Source organism: Myxocyprinus asiaticus, chromosome 42 (assembly GCF_019703515.2).
Source record: "Myxocyprinus asiaticus isolate MX2 ecotype Aquarium Trade chromosome 42, UBuf_Myxa_2, whole genome shotgun sequence".
Lineage (NCBI taxonomy): Eukaryota > Metazoa > Chordata > Actinopteri > Cypriniformes > Catostomidae > Myxocyprinus > Myxocyprinus asiaticus.
The window spans coordinates 35684865-35701996 of NC_059385.1; the positions used below are offsets into that span (position 1 = coordinate 35684865).

A 17132-nucleotide genomic window follows, 5' to 3' on the forward strand; every position below is an offset into this window, starting at 1 on the left:
CTTAAAGATCTGCATGAGGGTAGGACCAACCCAGGGCTCATGCAGGAACATCGCACCGCGACCGACCTCGCTCTACGTGCAACGAAAGTCACAGCGCACACCCTGGGTCAGACGATGTCCACTTTGGTGGTCCAAGAGTGACAGCTATGGCTCAACCTTGTGGAGATGCGTGACGCCGAGAAGGTTCGCTTTCTCGACACGCCCATCTCCCATGGGGGGCTCTTTGGCAACACTGTTGAGGACTTTGCCCATCAGTTCTCGATGGTGAAGTAGCAGACGGAGGCCATCAAACACATCCTGCCGCGGTGCAACTCGGCCACCTACAGGCCTCCGAAGTCCCACGCTCCATCTGCCTCTCGCCAAGGCCATCCACTCTGAGGAGAAGATCCTCCCACAGGAAGGCAGCACCGCCTGCCCATCAGCCGGCCGCCAAGAACCCCGGACAGGCTTCGAAGCGGCCCTGAGACAGGCGACCCAGGGATGAGGTTGCTGAGTCTGACTGGCCTGACCCAGGTGAGCATACGGGCTCCACTCCCACCCCTGAGCCAGTACGAGGTGAGTACGCTTTCACTCACAATATCACCGGGTGACCTCTGAGCCCCGGCACCCAATTTGTCAGTAAAAGAGCAGTTTCTTCACTCCCTGGGTCATTCTCTTATGCTCAGCCCTTCTGGCCCTCCCTCTCGCGACGGCCAGGTGCTGAGATTCTTTCCAGTCAACGAGTGGGACGCGAGTATCTCGCGCTCCCTTGTTCTCCGTCGAAAGGAAGCTGGCAATCAGATAAGTTTGGCGGTTCTCAGGGCCGCTCGCCCGCCCCAGCCACCGGCCACCGTTGTGGGCTGGCGGAGCAGCACGCCTCCCCCGGACGAATACAACTATCAATCACTCCATAATCACATAATTAATAATAAAAAATAAATAAATTTAATCATAAATTCTATATTATCAATAATTTAAAGGAATATTGCATTTTTTATTTGTTTATTTATCTATGTTTTTATTTAATTTTTTTGGATTATCAAATTGTTGATTCTTTTTATCTATTTATCCACATCATTTCTTAATTGAGTTATTGATTTATCTATTGATTTATTGATTTATCAAATGATGTTTATAACTGATTTCTCAATTGATTTATCAACTGATTTATCAATTAATTTATAGATTTATCAGTTGATTTATTGATTCATCAATGGATTGATTGATTTCCCAATTGATTATTGTCTGTCACATATGGGCCCCCATAGATAAGTACTGGTTTCCAAAAATCCGCTTAATAAAAAAACAAAAAACAAAAAAAAAACAAACAGACAAAACAGAAAAACATTTACATTACATTTAAAATCATTATTCTCTGCTTTTGATATCAAATCATAAACAGGCATGGGCATAACACCTGGTCACATTGACTGAGCCAGTAAGAATGCCGGTGAAGGTGTTTACATGCAACACGAGATCGGGGTAATGAGCAACAATCGAATCTATGTTTAAAAGCGTTTAAAACATTTTTAAAAACATTTAAAATGACCTCACACATTGTCGGCTAATTAAAAGAATATTTCAACCAAAATGTTCAGCGCTCTGTGCATGTGTGAAGTGCAGAGGAAGGGTTAATCAATCTTCAAATCATGATCTCCAAGGAGACTGCATATTTATAGTGAAAAAGGAGTAGCATTTTGGCCTGTTTCTCACCCAAAACTGGTAGTATTGATTCAGAAGATATGGATTAAACCACTGGAGATGTATGGATTACCTTTATGCTGCCTTTACATCATTTTTAGAGCTTGGAAGTGTTGGACCCCATTGATGTGCATTGTATGGATATATTCACATAATATCTTTATCAAAATATCTTTGGGTTCCACAGAAGAAAGAAAGTCATATGCATTTGAGACGGTATATGGGTGAGTAAATGATGAGAGAATTGTCATGTTTGGGTGAACTATTCCTTAAATTCCCACCATTATTTGGAAAGCCGTGAAGACAGACAAGTGAAGTGATACAAACAGTGAAGCTTTTATTCCAAACATTAGCTCAACCGGAATAACTGTTGTATAATAGGGACTGCAGCAGTGGACTGGATGGCTATGGCAATCTGTGTACATCTGCACATACTGTACACAACTAATTTCTTGCATTATTGTAACCGTAAATTATGTTGTTGTAACCATCTACTATGGGAGAATTGCTGAAGTCTATACTATGACATATTTGGAAAGTAAAGGTTTTGTTTTACAAGAAATGATGCAAAGTGAGCACAGTAGAAGCCTTAACATCCTCCTCAAAATTCACATGATAAATTTATTACCCACATTGGTTAGAATAGACTTCAATATAATATCAATAATATTAATAATCATATCTAGGCTTTAGAGTAATATCATACAAGAGTAAAAACTCTTCTGACAGTAGGTTATCTTTAACACTACAAGAAACTCCTCTCTTGTGATTTTACAGTAAATGGCATTTTTTATTTTTGCACCTTCTATTGCTTAGTGATTTGCGTTTCATGGCTATGGTGGTTGAGTTTACTTCCGGCTTAAAGTACCTAACATTATTTAAGAAAACGACACTGTTGGAAAATAGCTTTATTATATTATTATAAAACTATAATATATTAGTTATTATATAACTGTATTTTTAACTATTGCACAGTATTTATTTAATATAGACTCATGGGTAGACAAAGCTCTCTAATGATGTGTTAGAGTGCACAAACAGTGTGTTTTGTGTGAATGTAATGATGCAGTAATTAGCCAGTATATTGAAGAACAATTCTGCTACAAAATGTGTAAAATTATACATTTCATTCTTTATTTACATTTACTTGTAGTAGAAAAGAAATCTTGTGAATCTTGATTTGCAATAAATACTACAATGCAGTAAACTGAACATCAGTTCTTTGTACAGGTATATACACAGACAGTTTTAGATGTAAATACTGTATGAATTTGATATATACACAGTACATTAGTTTAAAAGTAACAGGTACAAATGAACTAGTGGTATTCTAGAAAAAGGTAGGGCTATAAAATATTATTTATTGAATAATATCCATTTAACTAAAATGAACTCAAAAAGTTACATTAAAGCTGGTAGTACGTTAGTCCTAAATGGCATTAGGATAATATCTAGTATCAGGGTGAAAGGCTGCAGTGGAGCCTGTGGTGTATGTTTGTCCATTCAAAAGGAAGTAGGGGTAATTCATTGCTGTAATCTTGCCAGGCACAGGGACATGCATCATAGTGTTTGGAGATGCCTGGAGTGAGAGAGGTGGAGGAGGAACAGATGTTGTATTTAAATGAAAATTTGGTAAACTATAGGGCTGTGTCATGGCTAAAGTGAACTGGTTTACTTGATCTTTTGAGAGCACAGGACAATGTGAAGTGCAAGTTTGCTGATGTTTCACACTCTCAATCCTCGTATGCGTAACACCAGAGTCTCCTAGTAAAGTTGCTTGGGGTGCCGAAGTGGAAGGCCACTGGGCTCTCTGAATGTCTGCTGAAGATGTCCTCTGATCAAAGCAAGATAAAGACACTCGTTTCTTAGACAGAAGAAGAGACCTTATTTCAGAGTGTGCATGAGATGTTGAAGGTGGCACTAAGTTTGGTGCATTCCAATCTACGGCAGTACTGCCAACCATTCCCCAGTGCCCTTGACTGGGTTTTTGAGGAAGAGCGTAGTAAGAAGTTGGGTTCTCAATGTGGGTTGCAGGATTAGTTTTGAACAGTGGATTCATTTCATTGTTATTTATATTACATGGAGTTATGGGTGGATGAGATACCCTGGGAAATTGGAGAAAATTTATAACAAACAGATTTCAGGATTTCTGATAAATAAGAAGCATTTGATGATTTGACGTTAAGTATGAGCATTTGATCCTCAAATTCAATTGTACAAATGTAACTCCTACCTCCTTTTAGTCATTTTGAAAGCAGCCTCCTTTTCAGCATTTAGGCTCTAGGATTATAAATATACATTTAGAAACTTATTGAAAGACACACAATATTTTGTTCTTTCTTACCAAGTAGAAATAAATCAAATACAATTATTAAAATTTCTGCCATTCTTCAATTTTCACATGTGAAGAGCGACTATACCGAAAATGTACCTGTCCAACAGTGGGTTGAGTGGACATCGATAATTGTAAACCTTTGTGTTTCCGAGCAGCATTGATTTGTTTTTGTCCTGGGGTCTCTGCTCCACCCATGGATGGAGGAGGCTGCTCTACTTTGTTCACAAGAGTGACGTCAGACTCTGTCACCCCAAGAATAATTTGTGGGTTTGAACTCTTATACATCTTGAGAACTTCACTTGGCACACCTTGCTCCATGTCTTGCCATATAAGAAACTTAGAGGCATCATAAAGAAGGTGCTCTATTCCAAACCATGACACTTTGCTGACCATTTCTTTGCATGATCTAATAAAAAAGGCTTTTTCTTGGAGATATCTGCATGTGATAGACAGATGCTCTGCTTTGCCCTCATCAAAAGTCCCTGGCAACAGATCCAATGGTGTTTCCACAAAAGTAATTAATACTTTGTGGACCTTTTCCAAATTTTCCAAATTGTCTCCAAAGTTGATCATAGCAGTCAATGGTACTGATAAAAAGAAGCTTTTAATATCATGTGGATTTCTGAGTGCCGCTTCTGCCTCCAGCAGCTCACGCTTGCTTTTCAGATACATGTAGTAAGATGCATCAGGGGCTGTGTGGAGCTTTTGGTGCAGAGAGGAAACAGCAATGTAGTATTCCTGCAGTTTACTGTAGCCCTCCTGCACCAGGATCTTTTGAAAAGAAGCAAACAAAGATGATTGCTGCTGAAAGCCGACCTCCCCCTTATAGAGTTCACCATAAAGGGAAGGATCATAGTAAAGCAAACTCCTAAATGTAGGTTTTCCGCTCAGAAAGTTGATTTTGTTGTCAACAAACTGCCATGTTTCCATCATCATCTGCAACTCCAAGTAAGAGTTCACTGCTTCGTACTTCAGGTCTACTTGTGCAGGTGGATGGTCTAAATATTGTTCAAAGATGAGATGTCTTGAAACAAAAGATTGGTTGAATTTAACTTTCTGATCTCTTTCAAAACTTGAGATAAAATGCTGTAGCATGCTCTTGCATTTAGATTGCAGAGATCCAAGTTCGGTTAATAAGATTGTCTGATCTGCCATTTTAAGAGTGTTTGAGATGTCACTGACACAGTACTCATTCTCAGCAAATGTACTGCTCACATTTCCATCATCAATGATTTCTATCGTGTCCAAAGATTGATTCGTTTGAGTCTTTTTTTCAAATAAACTATCCATGTTCACCGAGTCTTGGGAGCAGGTGATAGGATTTTGTTGCCCTATTGTATTTTTACTTTGCATCCAGAATTGTGCACTGGGGGTATTGATGGAGATTTCTGTGGGAGCGGGATTCCTGTTGTTCAACTGGGCCAAAGCAAGATGACCATTGTTATCTTTTACTGTGTCTAGTGAACTAGTGCTGTCAGGACTGACCCTAGCCACCAAGCCCCTTCTTGCCCTCTTTGATACAAGCCTGTTGGTTCTTCTGGTCTGAGAAGATCGTCTGCCTCTCTTAGATCCAGCAGGCACTAGTAAGTAAATACTGGTTGCAGTTTGAACATGTTCACTTCCAGGAATGATCCTAGTTTGCGCAGAGTTGTCGGAGTACTCTCTGGAATTGTCTGTTGTAATGGCGTCACTCCCCTTAGGCATCAGACTGGGAAAATTCACTATGCTGTATTGGCCTTTTTCCGCTAACTGCTGTTTATGTGCCGTACTGTCGAGGGTTATCCATGCCACTGGTTTCTCTTTCAGATCTTCATGCACCGTATCTTGTTTCTTGACAGTGAACTCAAATTTGGTCAAATAATCTCTTAGTTTAGAAATGAGCTGTGTTTCTGGAGAGTCTTCATCACAGTTTTTGTTTAGTTCTGGTCTGGATAAATGACCATTTTCTTTTATTGTGACAGTGCTTGCACGTTTGTTATTTGAAGTGGAAATGCCAGAAAAATTTGTTTCATTGCCACTTGAAGTTGGATCATCAGCAGTGAGATCTATAACATTATCTGATGTACATTCGAAAGCCTCTACAACACAATGCTTTGAATCTGATGACTTCTCTTCAAACAACGCTTTCTCTTGACCATTTGCCATTGTGATCTCAGAATCAATACTCCAAGCACTGCTGTGAGTAGACCTGTTGGTCGACATTGATGGGTTCTTATTTGGGTTATTTTGCCAGCAAGCCTTTGCCAGCATCTCTCCTTTGTCAATATTCTGGAAGTTCAGAGTAGTTTCCACACTTGCATTTGTCTCATTATTTTTTATATTATCCATTGCACCATCACAACGAATGTCTACCTCAGTCCCTGTCTTAATCTTATCATAGATAGTATCCATCACTTTGAGTTCAGGAGTCATGTTTTTCTGGAGGTTAGTTGTGTGACTTCTGATTGCATTGCTTTCGGTCATATTACTATTTGTTCCTGATACCTCACATTCCTTTAAACTCAAGCCCTCAGTAGCTTTTACATTGTCCTCTACTGATTTTTTCATTTTGTTATGCTCTGCCCTGCCTAAAGGAACTGATTCAGTCTCTGATGTCAGTTCCTGTAACATACTCCCTTCATCTTTGATTGTACTTCTACAGTCTTTCCTTGAATTGTCCAACATGCTTGCACATGTTATCAAGGTTTTGTTTTGATTTGGTCTGTTCTTGGTTGTCTGAAGTTGTTCCACTTCATCTACCATGAGCACATCTTCTGTTGGTTTTTCCTTGTTAGTGTAGATTGAATCGACTGAAAGTGGTGCTATAGGTTTCAGTGTCAGATCTTTGTTAGTAGCAGATTTGGTTGGAGAACAATGGTCTTGGAGTAGACTTTTACAAGTAATACCCTCTTGACAACCTTGAATGTATAACCATTGTCTGTCACTGTCCGCATGAGATGTGTGAGACATTATTCCTAAATTAGGACCTGGTTCATCATCTTTACTTTCTGTTAAGACTGTTTCAGAAGCATGTGACAGACTATTTGATGAGTTTGATGTTGCTTTACCATGCACTGCTTCATGGGAACTCTCAGTTGACATCATGCAATTATTTGCTTTCCAAAAATGTCTCTTCTTGACACATTTTGTCCTCCTCAAAGAGCGAATTAGTAATGGAGCTGAGTGTTGTTTTTGTATACATGAGTTTTTATTGCCTTGTCTGCTCAAACTTCTGTATTTAGCATGTAATTTAGCATCATTGTACCTTTGTGCTAATAGTTGTATTAGTTTACAGTTACGGGTTACAGTTTCCTTGTGTTCTTCACTGCTGGCGATTTGGGTCTCTGGGTTTTGGATCATTTTGCTGTTGCTGAATTTTGACATGAGGCCAGTTACCCTCTTCTGAAGGATTCTGATTTTTGAAAAGCGTTCAGACAGAGAAAGTGTTTGTTTAGAATAGGCAGGAGTTTTGTTGGCTTTTATAGTGACATTGAGATCTTCCCTGCACTTCATGTCTTTACAGTGATATTTGCCATACATTTTTGGCTTGGCCATGGTATTCATAGGTCTACCCATAACTCCGGGTGTGAGGTAAGCTCTCGCAGAGAAAATATGCTTTCCATTTTTGCTTGGCAATAGCTGATCAAGTTGAATTCTGGCATACAATTCCCTGTGAGTAATGTTGTCTTCCATATCAAGCTCTGCAGATATTTCAGAGCCTTCAGTACATGTAGTATCCCTCTTTAGATTCTGCCCATTTAACGCTTGTGTTACTGCCATAACAGGGTTGAGACTACAGTCCTCTGATGCTCCACAGCTAGAGACTTCAACAAAGCTTGCAATATCCATAGCAGTGATCACAGAGGACTCTACCACACTTGTGGACAATTCACCTTGACATACAATCTCAAGATTAATCTTACCTTCTATATTGTGGCTAGTTACGGCCACTTGGGATTGCTTTGGGTCAGATTGCACAATTTGTGCATCAGCTCTTTTGTCTGTGAGTGTGTGATTCACTGAGGCTAGCTCTGAAAGTTTTCGTGGAGACTCAACTAGACCATCATGATGGTCCACATAGTCCCGATGAGTCTCTGGTAGAAGATCCAGCTTCTTTTCTACCAGCATTACAGTACTAGATTTTGGATTTTCTGGATGTTTGGTCACACTGCACTTCTCCCTGTGAGCAAAATCTGTTTTATCTGATAAACATGTTGCATCATAAGTTTTTGTTTGGTGCACATTAGATGGATTCTGATTGTATGTATTCTCTGTTGTGTGTAAAATTATATTTTCTTTGGGTTCTCTTTCAGACAAACTGGATGCCTTCTGTGTCTCACTGTATTTTTGAGACAGCAATCCTTTCTTATACTTCTGATAATAAACCTCATAGAAATTTACATGGTCCATTAATGCTTGCTTTTGCTCTGGTGACACATTTTCTAGTGACCAGATCTTTTCACGCCTCTGTTCCTCATTCAGTCTGAAGTATGCAGCATATTTCTGGAATTTCATTTTGAATAACTTCATTGAGGGCAATGTTTCTGCTTTTTGCTTTAGTGAATGCCCACAGTTGTTCATTGAGGATTGTAGAGAAAAACACTTATTTATTTGATCATTCTTCATGTCCAGGTTTGATGGCTCTTTTGGATCAGACTCAGTTCTAGCAAACCCACAATTTTCTTCCTGGTTTTGGGGGTCTGGTTTGCATTGTCTACCTTCAAATCCTGAGGCGAAATATGTTGTCTCTGCATTTGAGCAATTTGTCTGTTTGTTTGTTTCTCGCCTAGATAGACAAGGGTCCTTAACCAAGCGTGAAGAATACACTATAGTGGAAATTTTGGACTTGGATGGACTTTCAGGTGTTGGGTCACATTCATTGTCATATACCTCATTTGTACTTAAAGTATTTCGTCTTACATTACTTGAGAATGTTTCCTTTTCCAGTAAACTTTGAGAGAGACCAGTGCGATCAACATTTGGCACTGATTCATGACTGGCAGGAATCCACTGCTGTTTTGGGTTGAGTGACTGAGTGTTTTCCATATTTTGAAACAGAGCCTCTGTTCCTGGATTCTGAGGTGTATAATCCAGTACTAAATAAGCTGGCGTGCTGAATTGTTTACATGTAATGGTTCCAGTGTCTCCTTTGCATCTTCTCTCAGCCACAGTACATGCCTTGAAACTGTATACTGTTTCTACAGGGTTAGAGGGAAACATACCTTGTCAAAGTTATTCAGGAAATTATTAGACACGTAATGTTGCATAATGCATAATGACTGGGCATGTATTTGATGTATTAATAAACAGATCTGCCAATATTACCATGCACTGGGCCAACTGGAAGTGTAGTAGGTGATATCGGTGAGATTGTAGGTGCTGTCAGAATGGCACTGCTGGCAGAAACAAATGAAACTACAGCATAAGGTACACACTGCCTGGGTCTTTCATTGAGCTCCTGGTTCCCATTAAAGTCAAACAGAAAAACCTGTAAATATAAAGTTTTATCATGACTCCTGTTGAACTTCAAAACAATTGATTTGAACATTTTCTATGCTAAAGAAGATGATACCAACTTACAGAGGAACCCAGTACTTGCTGGTGGAGATTGTCTCTATGGGAAACTGCATCTTTTAACATGTGACAGTCAAAGCTAACTGTGGGATCCTGGGTTTTGTTTAAATCCGAATTCTGTGCAATTTTTTTCACCTTTCCATACAGAACCTATAGACCAAAAGTGGAGAAATGTCCACAGTTGTCATTCGACATGATAGAACAATGCTCAGGACTGTATAAGACACAGGAAACATTCAACAAACCTTGAAAATTAGCAGATTTCTAGCTGTTAATATGCTGGTAGTTGATTTCAATGCAACATCTACATGTCTAAACAAATATACTCCATGTGATGGCTTTCCCAGGGCATGTTGGACTGTGCTGCCAACCCGTAGACCATGCTGATAAATCTGTGCTGTCATTTGGTTCGATGCAACTAAAAAACAGAATCTTTCCTCCATTTCTCTCCCATGTCTTCCTTTAGCGCACATCTCTGCCCTGTAAAGTCAACCAATAAGCAATGACAGATATGGCATGTTAGTTAAAACTTATGTTTTAACAGGTTATTTCACCCAAAAATTTAAATTCTCTCATGATTTACTTGCCTTTAAGCCATCCCAGATGTGTATGACTTTCCTTCTTCAGCAGAAATGAAATGAAAAATTGTATTAGCCCATTTCAGCGCTGTTTTTCCATACACTGCAGGTAAATGGGCGCCATCAGGCTGCTGGCTTTTTGATGATCCAAAAGGCATATTAAGGCAGCATACAAGTAATCCACACGACTTTTCTTAATTGATGTCTTCTGAAGCAAATCGATAGGTTGGTGTAAGAATCAAACTGATAATTAAAACATTTTTAACTTTAAATCATTGTTTCCGATCAGTGCTGGATTGCTGTTTGAAATGAACTAACTCTCATGTGATGTTCGTTCTTCTATTGTGTACTGTGAAGCGCGCACTTCCGACTTCCCGCATGAACGCGCCATTGCGTTTACGTCACTGATGCGTCGACTGCTGGCAGGAAACGATTTTTAAAAGTTAAAGTTTTAATTATTGATTTATTTTTTACAAAAACATATTGATTCAGTTCAGAAGACATTAATTGATCGACTCTAGTTGTGTGGATTACTTGTATGCTGCCTAAATATGCCTTTTGGACCGTCAAACAGCCAGCAGCCTGATGGCACCCATTTACTTGCATTGTATGGACAAAAAGAGCTGAAATCTGCTTATAAAAATCTTAATTTCGGTTCTGCTGAAGAAGGAAAGTCATACACATCTGGGATGGCTTAAAGGTTAGTAAATCATGAGAGAAGATAGATTTTTGGGAGAACTAACCCTTTAAAATAAACTCTTATTGGTAGCTAAAAGCATTATCAAATTAGCCAACATATGTAATAGCTGAGCTCACCGCAAGGGCAGATGAATGTGTTGAACTTTGCGAATAATGGGTGTTCCAATTTTGTCAACCTGGTCTCATTGGATCACATTACTATAACTATTTTACATGGCTTACTGGACATATCGTGGCAGTTTCCTGGTGAAATGAATACTAGAGGCGCTACAACAACAACTTTCATTCCCTTTCACACAAACCACGAGTTAAACGGAAGATTATCAGCTCATATACACTTAGTTTTCACACTGTTCCTCACACAATGCTAACTTACGAAATTTAAACACTTTTACTATACCGCATGAATTGTAAGGTGATACATTGTAATTTTAGCATTAGAGAACCATTTACATTTACCTATTTCATCTCACATTTAGTTTTATGACACTAATGGTTTAGTTTAGTTTTAAGGTTTAGCGTAGAGAGGTCGGCATTGTTTATTTCAAACTCGACAGAGCATATCCCTTAAAAAATGTAACTGTTTAGAAGAGTATTTATATGTGTCAGGAATCATGTCATGAATCGCAATATCAATTTGCATAAATGTCGCCACAGTCATGTCATTTTCAGTCTTAATTTTGGAGAAGGGTATAGTTGCAGGCAGTGCTCCAAAAAGGGGCGGGAGCTCCAAAACGCCAGCAAAGATATAGGGAGGCACTTACCTAACCCTTACCCTAACCCTAACCATGAGTGGTAGTGATGCCCCCTTTTGGATCTGGTGCAACTTCATTTTGGTGTAACCCCACCCCCTTCTGGAGTAACCCCACCCTTTTTTGGAGATTCCGTCCACATTTGGAGGTCTCTGGCCTGCAGCTATACCTACGTTTAATTTTGTGGAAATCTGTGGAGCTTTCTGTTGAATTCTGTGGGCACAGATTCTAGTAATTACCTTTTTTCTGAGAACTTTCTAAGAAGCTCCTCATTGTGTACTAAACAAGCATCTTTCCAATGCCATGTGTTTGCTAGGTCCTTACTCATGTCCAGCCTAGAATCTCTCAGTTTTGACTGAATGAAACTGAAATCTCGGCTCTCCTCTGGGCAATGCTCCAAAAGGACTAATCCAACAAAAAGAGGTCAATTAGCACAGTCGACAAATGTAACAGAAATATATTGGATTGAATAGTGCCATTACCAGACAATTTGATTTCTTAATATACCATCACAAAGATTGTTCACTCTCATAAGGAAACATCATTCTAGTGATATGTATCCTGCAATACACCAAAATGTCACTCTAGAGAAAACTTTTAGCAATAGTTAACCCAAAAATGTCCAAAATAAATTAAATAAAAAATATCTCTGCATTGTGGTTGAAGCCAATTCTGTTTTTACGTCATTTGAACATATTATAATATAAGAAGTCACATCAGAAGACTTTTTCTTATAACAGTGCCCTGGTCTGTTACATATTAATGTTGTTTCAAAGGGGCTGTTGATTTGCATGTTGTGAAAACCTATGAAAACCTTCTCCAGAAGTCCATTTCTTTCTGGGTATGGTGAAGTTCCTCAGTGCCAGGGCTCTTGATAACTTTGGCTGGTGTGATGTGGAGCCCTCTGCTGTCTCCTCACGCAGTCTTCTCTCCATACTTGTTTATAACTGATACTCACCCTAAAATTACAGTAAACCTATTAGTCTGATGTGCAAAAACAGAGTATAGATGGCTGTCTGTGCTGTGTGGCCATGGATCTGTGTTTGAGATCTTCACATATGATAAGCTATCCTTTGTTTTACAAGTGGCACTTGAGGCAAGGAGATAAAACATAGAACCTTCATCAGCTCATTTCCTTCCCTTAGTTTTTTTTAGGGAATTCTGAGACATTTACTTACACAACCATTTGCTGAAGATCTGCATTGCCATACTGAGAACTCTCTTTACTGTGAATAACGATCACAGTTAAAAACAAATCTCACCTAATGTCATGGTGGTGAAAGCTTCACTGAGCAGGTGTCTAGACTGTGTAATGTTTGTAGTGATCACACACTTGACCTTTGCTTACATGTTGGTAAACCAGGGCTGTGTTTCCCAAAAAGAATGTTAGCTTAAGTTGATCATAGAGACCATTGGCACCAATGGCTTCTACAATCTACTTAGACTTATGATGCTTTTGGGAAATGCAGCCTTGGTCAGTACAGGTATGGTGTAGAGACTTTTGTTCTATGTACCATGTGACTATGGCCATAAAAAGCCCCTGAGGTTTTATTAAAACAATAACCCTTTAAACTGACAAGGAAGGTAATATATTGGCCAAACAAGAAGGGTTGTGGACATCTTCATTGTTAGTCCCACATTTATAGATCCATGAAATACATTAGTACTGTTTAAAATAATTTGAGATGAAACAGGACATGCCAACTTTCCAAAAGTATTTCATTTCAACTACCCATATAACCACACTCCCACAGCAGAACTCAGCACACAGCATGGTAAAATACACCAATGAAATTAAAACACTGGGAGGAGTTTTAAAACCAAATTTTACACCTGTATTAAAGTTGCGTTTAGAACTAGTCAGTTACGTCTTAGGGGACATTGCTATGATGCAATAACTTCATCACATGATTACTTAATGAAGTAAAAATGCAAACATGCTTATGTTTTTTAGCAAACTTTACCACATGAATGATAAAGCTGTCTTTAGAAGTGGTCAGTTCAACACAACTTCAGTAATATTGTTCTAATCTGATAATCACTGGGGTTGATTACTGAATGAAATGGTTGCTTTATGTTTGTATAAGAAGGAAAGACTTTAAATTTGAGGTTTCATAGTAAATACACACGACACCTGATGTCACTGCACATCCTCTCTCACTTACGGCATGGGTCACACTCAAATCATTGAGCCGGTCTTACAGGTGTCAATACTAATTTTTGGCATTTTGGATAGAAATTATAGGTACTTACCATCATGAGAAGTGGCAGTTGAACATGTATGACATGATCTAAGATCTCTTAGCAGGGAACTGTGCGAAGTTTGTCACTTCAGTTTGAGGAACATCAAGTGCGACATACCAAAAAGGAAATCGCTTGACCTCAAACGCCTGAAAAGCAAAAGGGCAGGAAATTACCTCATACTGTTAGCACTCACACTATGGCTTCTGCTTTAGACCACCCACCAATGAGCCTTGAACACATCAGCCACATAGACATCTGCATCATTTTACTGTGAAAATACTTCTGAATTCATGTATTATGTTTCTTTCAGAATCTACTCTTGAAACAGGTTAAGGGTCGCCACAGGACTTCATATGGGAAAGTACTGGCAGTTTGAAAAAGATGCCACTATATTACCATGCTCTTTATTTGCAATATAGTTTATTCTTGCTGGCATACTGTTTTAATAAGCGACATCTGAGCAATCGTTCTGCAGTAAACATATTCAAAGCTTAACACACGTCCATCATTTGTGTTTCAGATAGAATAGCTATGGATCATGTGGTCTTTATGCAAGAGAGGAAATAGGTTTTACTTGGAGGTTTGCATCAATTGATGGTCTTTCTCAGAAAGAGAAGCTTCTATTCACAATAGCCTGATCACATTAGTGTTCAAAGCTGCGGTTTTCTGCACTTCCCTTTCCCCGCCTGCCGAATGATTCAGGTCTCTTATAATACTATAAGTTCTTATAATACTTGAATATTCTGTGAACGCAGCTCTATGAAATAGATTTAAAAAAATAAAAAAATAAAAATAAATTGGCTAAAGCAACTATGTGACTAAATAACATCTTAGTTACTGGTGGACAAGATAGCGCACATTATCACCTCAAGAGGGGAAAGGCACAATGCAAGCGATACACCTGATCGGCCGTCCAGCCTACCTGTTGTTACCCCGTGAGGGGTTGAGCATAGGAGAATGACCCAGGGAATGAGGAAACTGCACTTTTATTGACAATTTGGGTGCCGGAGCCCAGAAGGCATCCGGCGATGTTGGGATACCCACCTTGTGCTGACCCAGGTGTGCGCACGGGCCCCACTCCCGCCCCTGGGTGCGTCAATGAGCGCTGCCTCATCCCTAGGTCGCCTGTCTCAGGACCGACTTGAAGCCCGTCCGGGGTGGGAGGATCTTCTTATCAAAGACCGGAATACAGGCTCCGATGGTGGGGGAGCCAGGGCCGGCACCGCGGGAGGACGGCCCTAGCGAGAGGCAGATGGGGCATGGGACTTCGGAGGCCTATAGGCGGTGTGTTTGATGGCCTCCGTCTGCTTCTTCACCGTCGAGAACTGGTGGGCGAAATCCTCGACAGTGTCGCCAAAGAGTCCCCCTCGGGAAATGGGCACATCGAGAAAGTGGACTTTCTCTGCGTCACGCATCTCCGCAAGGTTGAGCCACAGGTGCTGCTCTTGCACCACCAAGGTGGACATTGTCCGGCCCAGGGTGTATGCCGTGACTTTCGTCACCCGTAGAGTGAGGTTGGTCACGGTGCGCAGTTCCTGTATAAGCACTGGGTTGGTCCTACCCTCGTGCAGGTCTTTGAGCGCCTTGGCCTGGTGGTCCTGCAGGATGGCCATGGTGTGCAGGGCAGAAGTGGCCTGACCTGTGGCGTTGTAAGCCTTCACCACGAGTGACAAAGAAAATGTACATACCTTGGAAGGGAGCCTTGGTCAGTTCCTCCAGGTGGCTGCGCCCTGCGGGCATAAATGCACCGTGATGGTGTGCTCTACCTGGGGAAGCTCGACATATCCCTTAGCCGCTCCGCCGTCGAGGGTAGTTAGGGTGGACGAGCCGGCAAAGCATGTACGGGCAGAGAAAGGTGCCTTCCACAACTTTGCGAGCTCCTCGTGCACTTCCGGGAAGAAGGGCACTGGGGCAGGGCACGGCCGTGAGTCGCGCTCCGAGCCCAGAAATCAATCATCTAGCCGTGAACGCTCAGGGCAGGGTGGAGGGTTCCACTCCAGCCCGATGTTCGCGGTCGCACAGCCAAGCACGGCTGCCAACTCAGGGTCCGCCTCATCCTGAGCTCTACCGCCCGAGAGCATGGACTCCATAGCAGTAGTTTGTTAATGTGAGGTGCGTAGTTTTTTGACTTATATTTTTTATTTCAGCTGAATAGTTTTTCTATGTTTGATAACTTATCAAAAGTTAATTTTCTTTAAAAAAAAGCTCTGTTCCACCCCTGGAATCGCGAGTTCAAATCCAGGGCATGCTGAGTGACTCCAGCCAGGTCTCCTAAGCAACCAAATTGGCCCGGTTGCTAGGGAGGGTAGAGTCACATGGGGTAACCTCCTCGTGGTCGCTATAATGTGGTTCGCTCTCGGAGGGGCGTGTGGTGAGTTGTGCGTGGATGCCGTGGGGAATAGTGTGAAGCCTCCACATGTGCTATGTCTCCGCGGTAATGTGCTCAACAAGCCACGTGATAAGGTGTGTGGATTGACTGTCTCAGATGCAGAGGCAACTGAGATTCGTCCTCCGCCATCTGGATTGAGGCGAGTCACTACGCCACCACAAGGACTTAGAGAGCATTGGGAATTGGGCATTCCAAATTGGGAAGAAAAAGGGGAGAAAAGAAATTGTAAGCTTCACATTTCTGCCTTTTAAATGCTCCAAAAATTGGCCACATTCACTTCCATTGTAAGTGTCTCACTGTAACGATGATTTTTGCTTGTTTTAAAGAAAAGGACAGACGAGTCAAAATAATTTTTTGTGATAATCAACATTATTCCATAAATGCTGTCACTTGAGCTTAACTTGTACTGAACCTGGAACATTCTTTTAACATTTTAAGTAATGATAACAAAAATACAAAATCTTTATTTAAAGTTACAGGGAATATTTATTCCTGACATGCATGAAAGAGTATTATTTAAGATTTGCTAAGCTATTCTGTGCAGTCAAACAACAGATTTACAAATCACGTAACTAATCTAAAGAGAAGAAAGTTTGGCATTATTGTCTGTCCATCCACATATTACATGCATGCCATGCAGTATATGAATTTGTTCAAATTGGAAATATAAGGATATGATTTAGATGTCTCCTTGATTTGTTAAAAAATATTAATAAAAAAAAAAGAAAAGAAACACCATCATTTGTTATATTTGATTGAACCTAAATTATGTACAAATACAGTTCTTTGGTTTTTATCTTTTGTTTAATCTAAATGTAGTAGGGAAAATTGTGATGATAGAGATGACTAAAACCATCATGCTCACATTCTCCTGTTTTTTGACAATATGCACTTGACCATAC

At 40.3% G+C, this 17132-nt stretch overlaps 1 protein-coding gene across 3 annotated transcripts; it reads right to left on the reverse strand.

Annotated features, from left to right (window-relative positions):
• Positions 1–2792: 2792 nt before the first annotated feature.
• LOC127432322 (uncharacterized) lies at positions 2793–13987 on the reverse strand. Of its 3 annotated transcripts, XM_051683218.1 has the most exons (10): positions 13851–13987; positions 12412–12556; positions 11837–12002; positions 9814–10048; positions 9575–9718; positions 9320–9482; positions 4112–9192; positions 3914–3960; positions 3356–3785; positions 2793–3259 (listed from the first exon to the last, which is right to left on the reverse strand). In XM_051683218.1, exons 2-10 carry the CDS (start codon positions 12530–12532, stop codon positions 3110–3112), a joined length of 6537 nt encoding a protein of 2178 aa, XP_051539178.1. In that variant the 5' UTR covers positions 12533–12556; positions 13851–13987; the 3' UTR covers positions 2793–3109. The 3 variants fall into 3 exon arrangements, with proteins under 3 accessions (XP_051539178.1, XP_051539177.1, XP_051539179.1); XM_051683217.1 differs by having other exon boundaries at positions 2793–3785; XM_051683219.1 differs by lacking the exon at positions 13851–13987 and having other exon boundaries at positions 2793–3785; positions 12080–12549.
• Between the last annotated feature and the right edge of the window lie 3145 nt (positions 13988–17132).

Excerpts from the sequence above, each read along its gene's own strand:
- LOC127432322 (XM_051683217.1), bottom strand. The coding sequence starts at position 12,532 with ATGGAGAGAAGACTGCGTGAGGAGACAGCAGAGGGCTCCACATCACAC. Across the intron at positions 3,961-4,111 it reads CTCAACCCACTGTTGGACAG|AGCCTAAATGCTGAAAAGGA; the intron begins GTACATTTTCGG and ends TTATAATCCTAG. Across the intron at positions 3,786-3,913 it reads TTCAAAATGACTAAAAGGAG|GGTATCTCATCCACCCATAA; the intron begins GTAGGAGTTACA and ends CCAATTTCCCAG.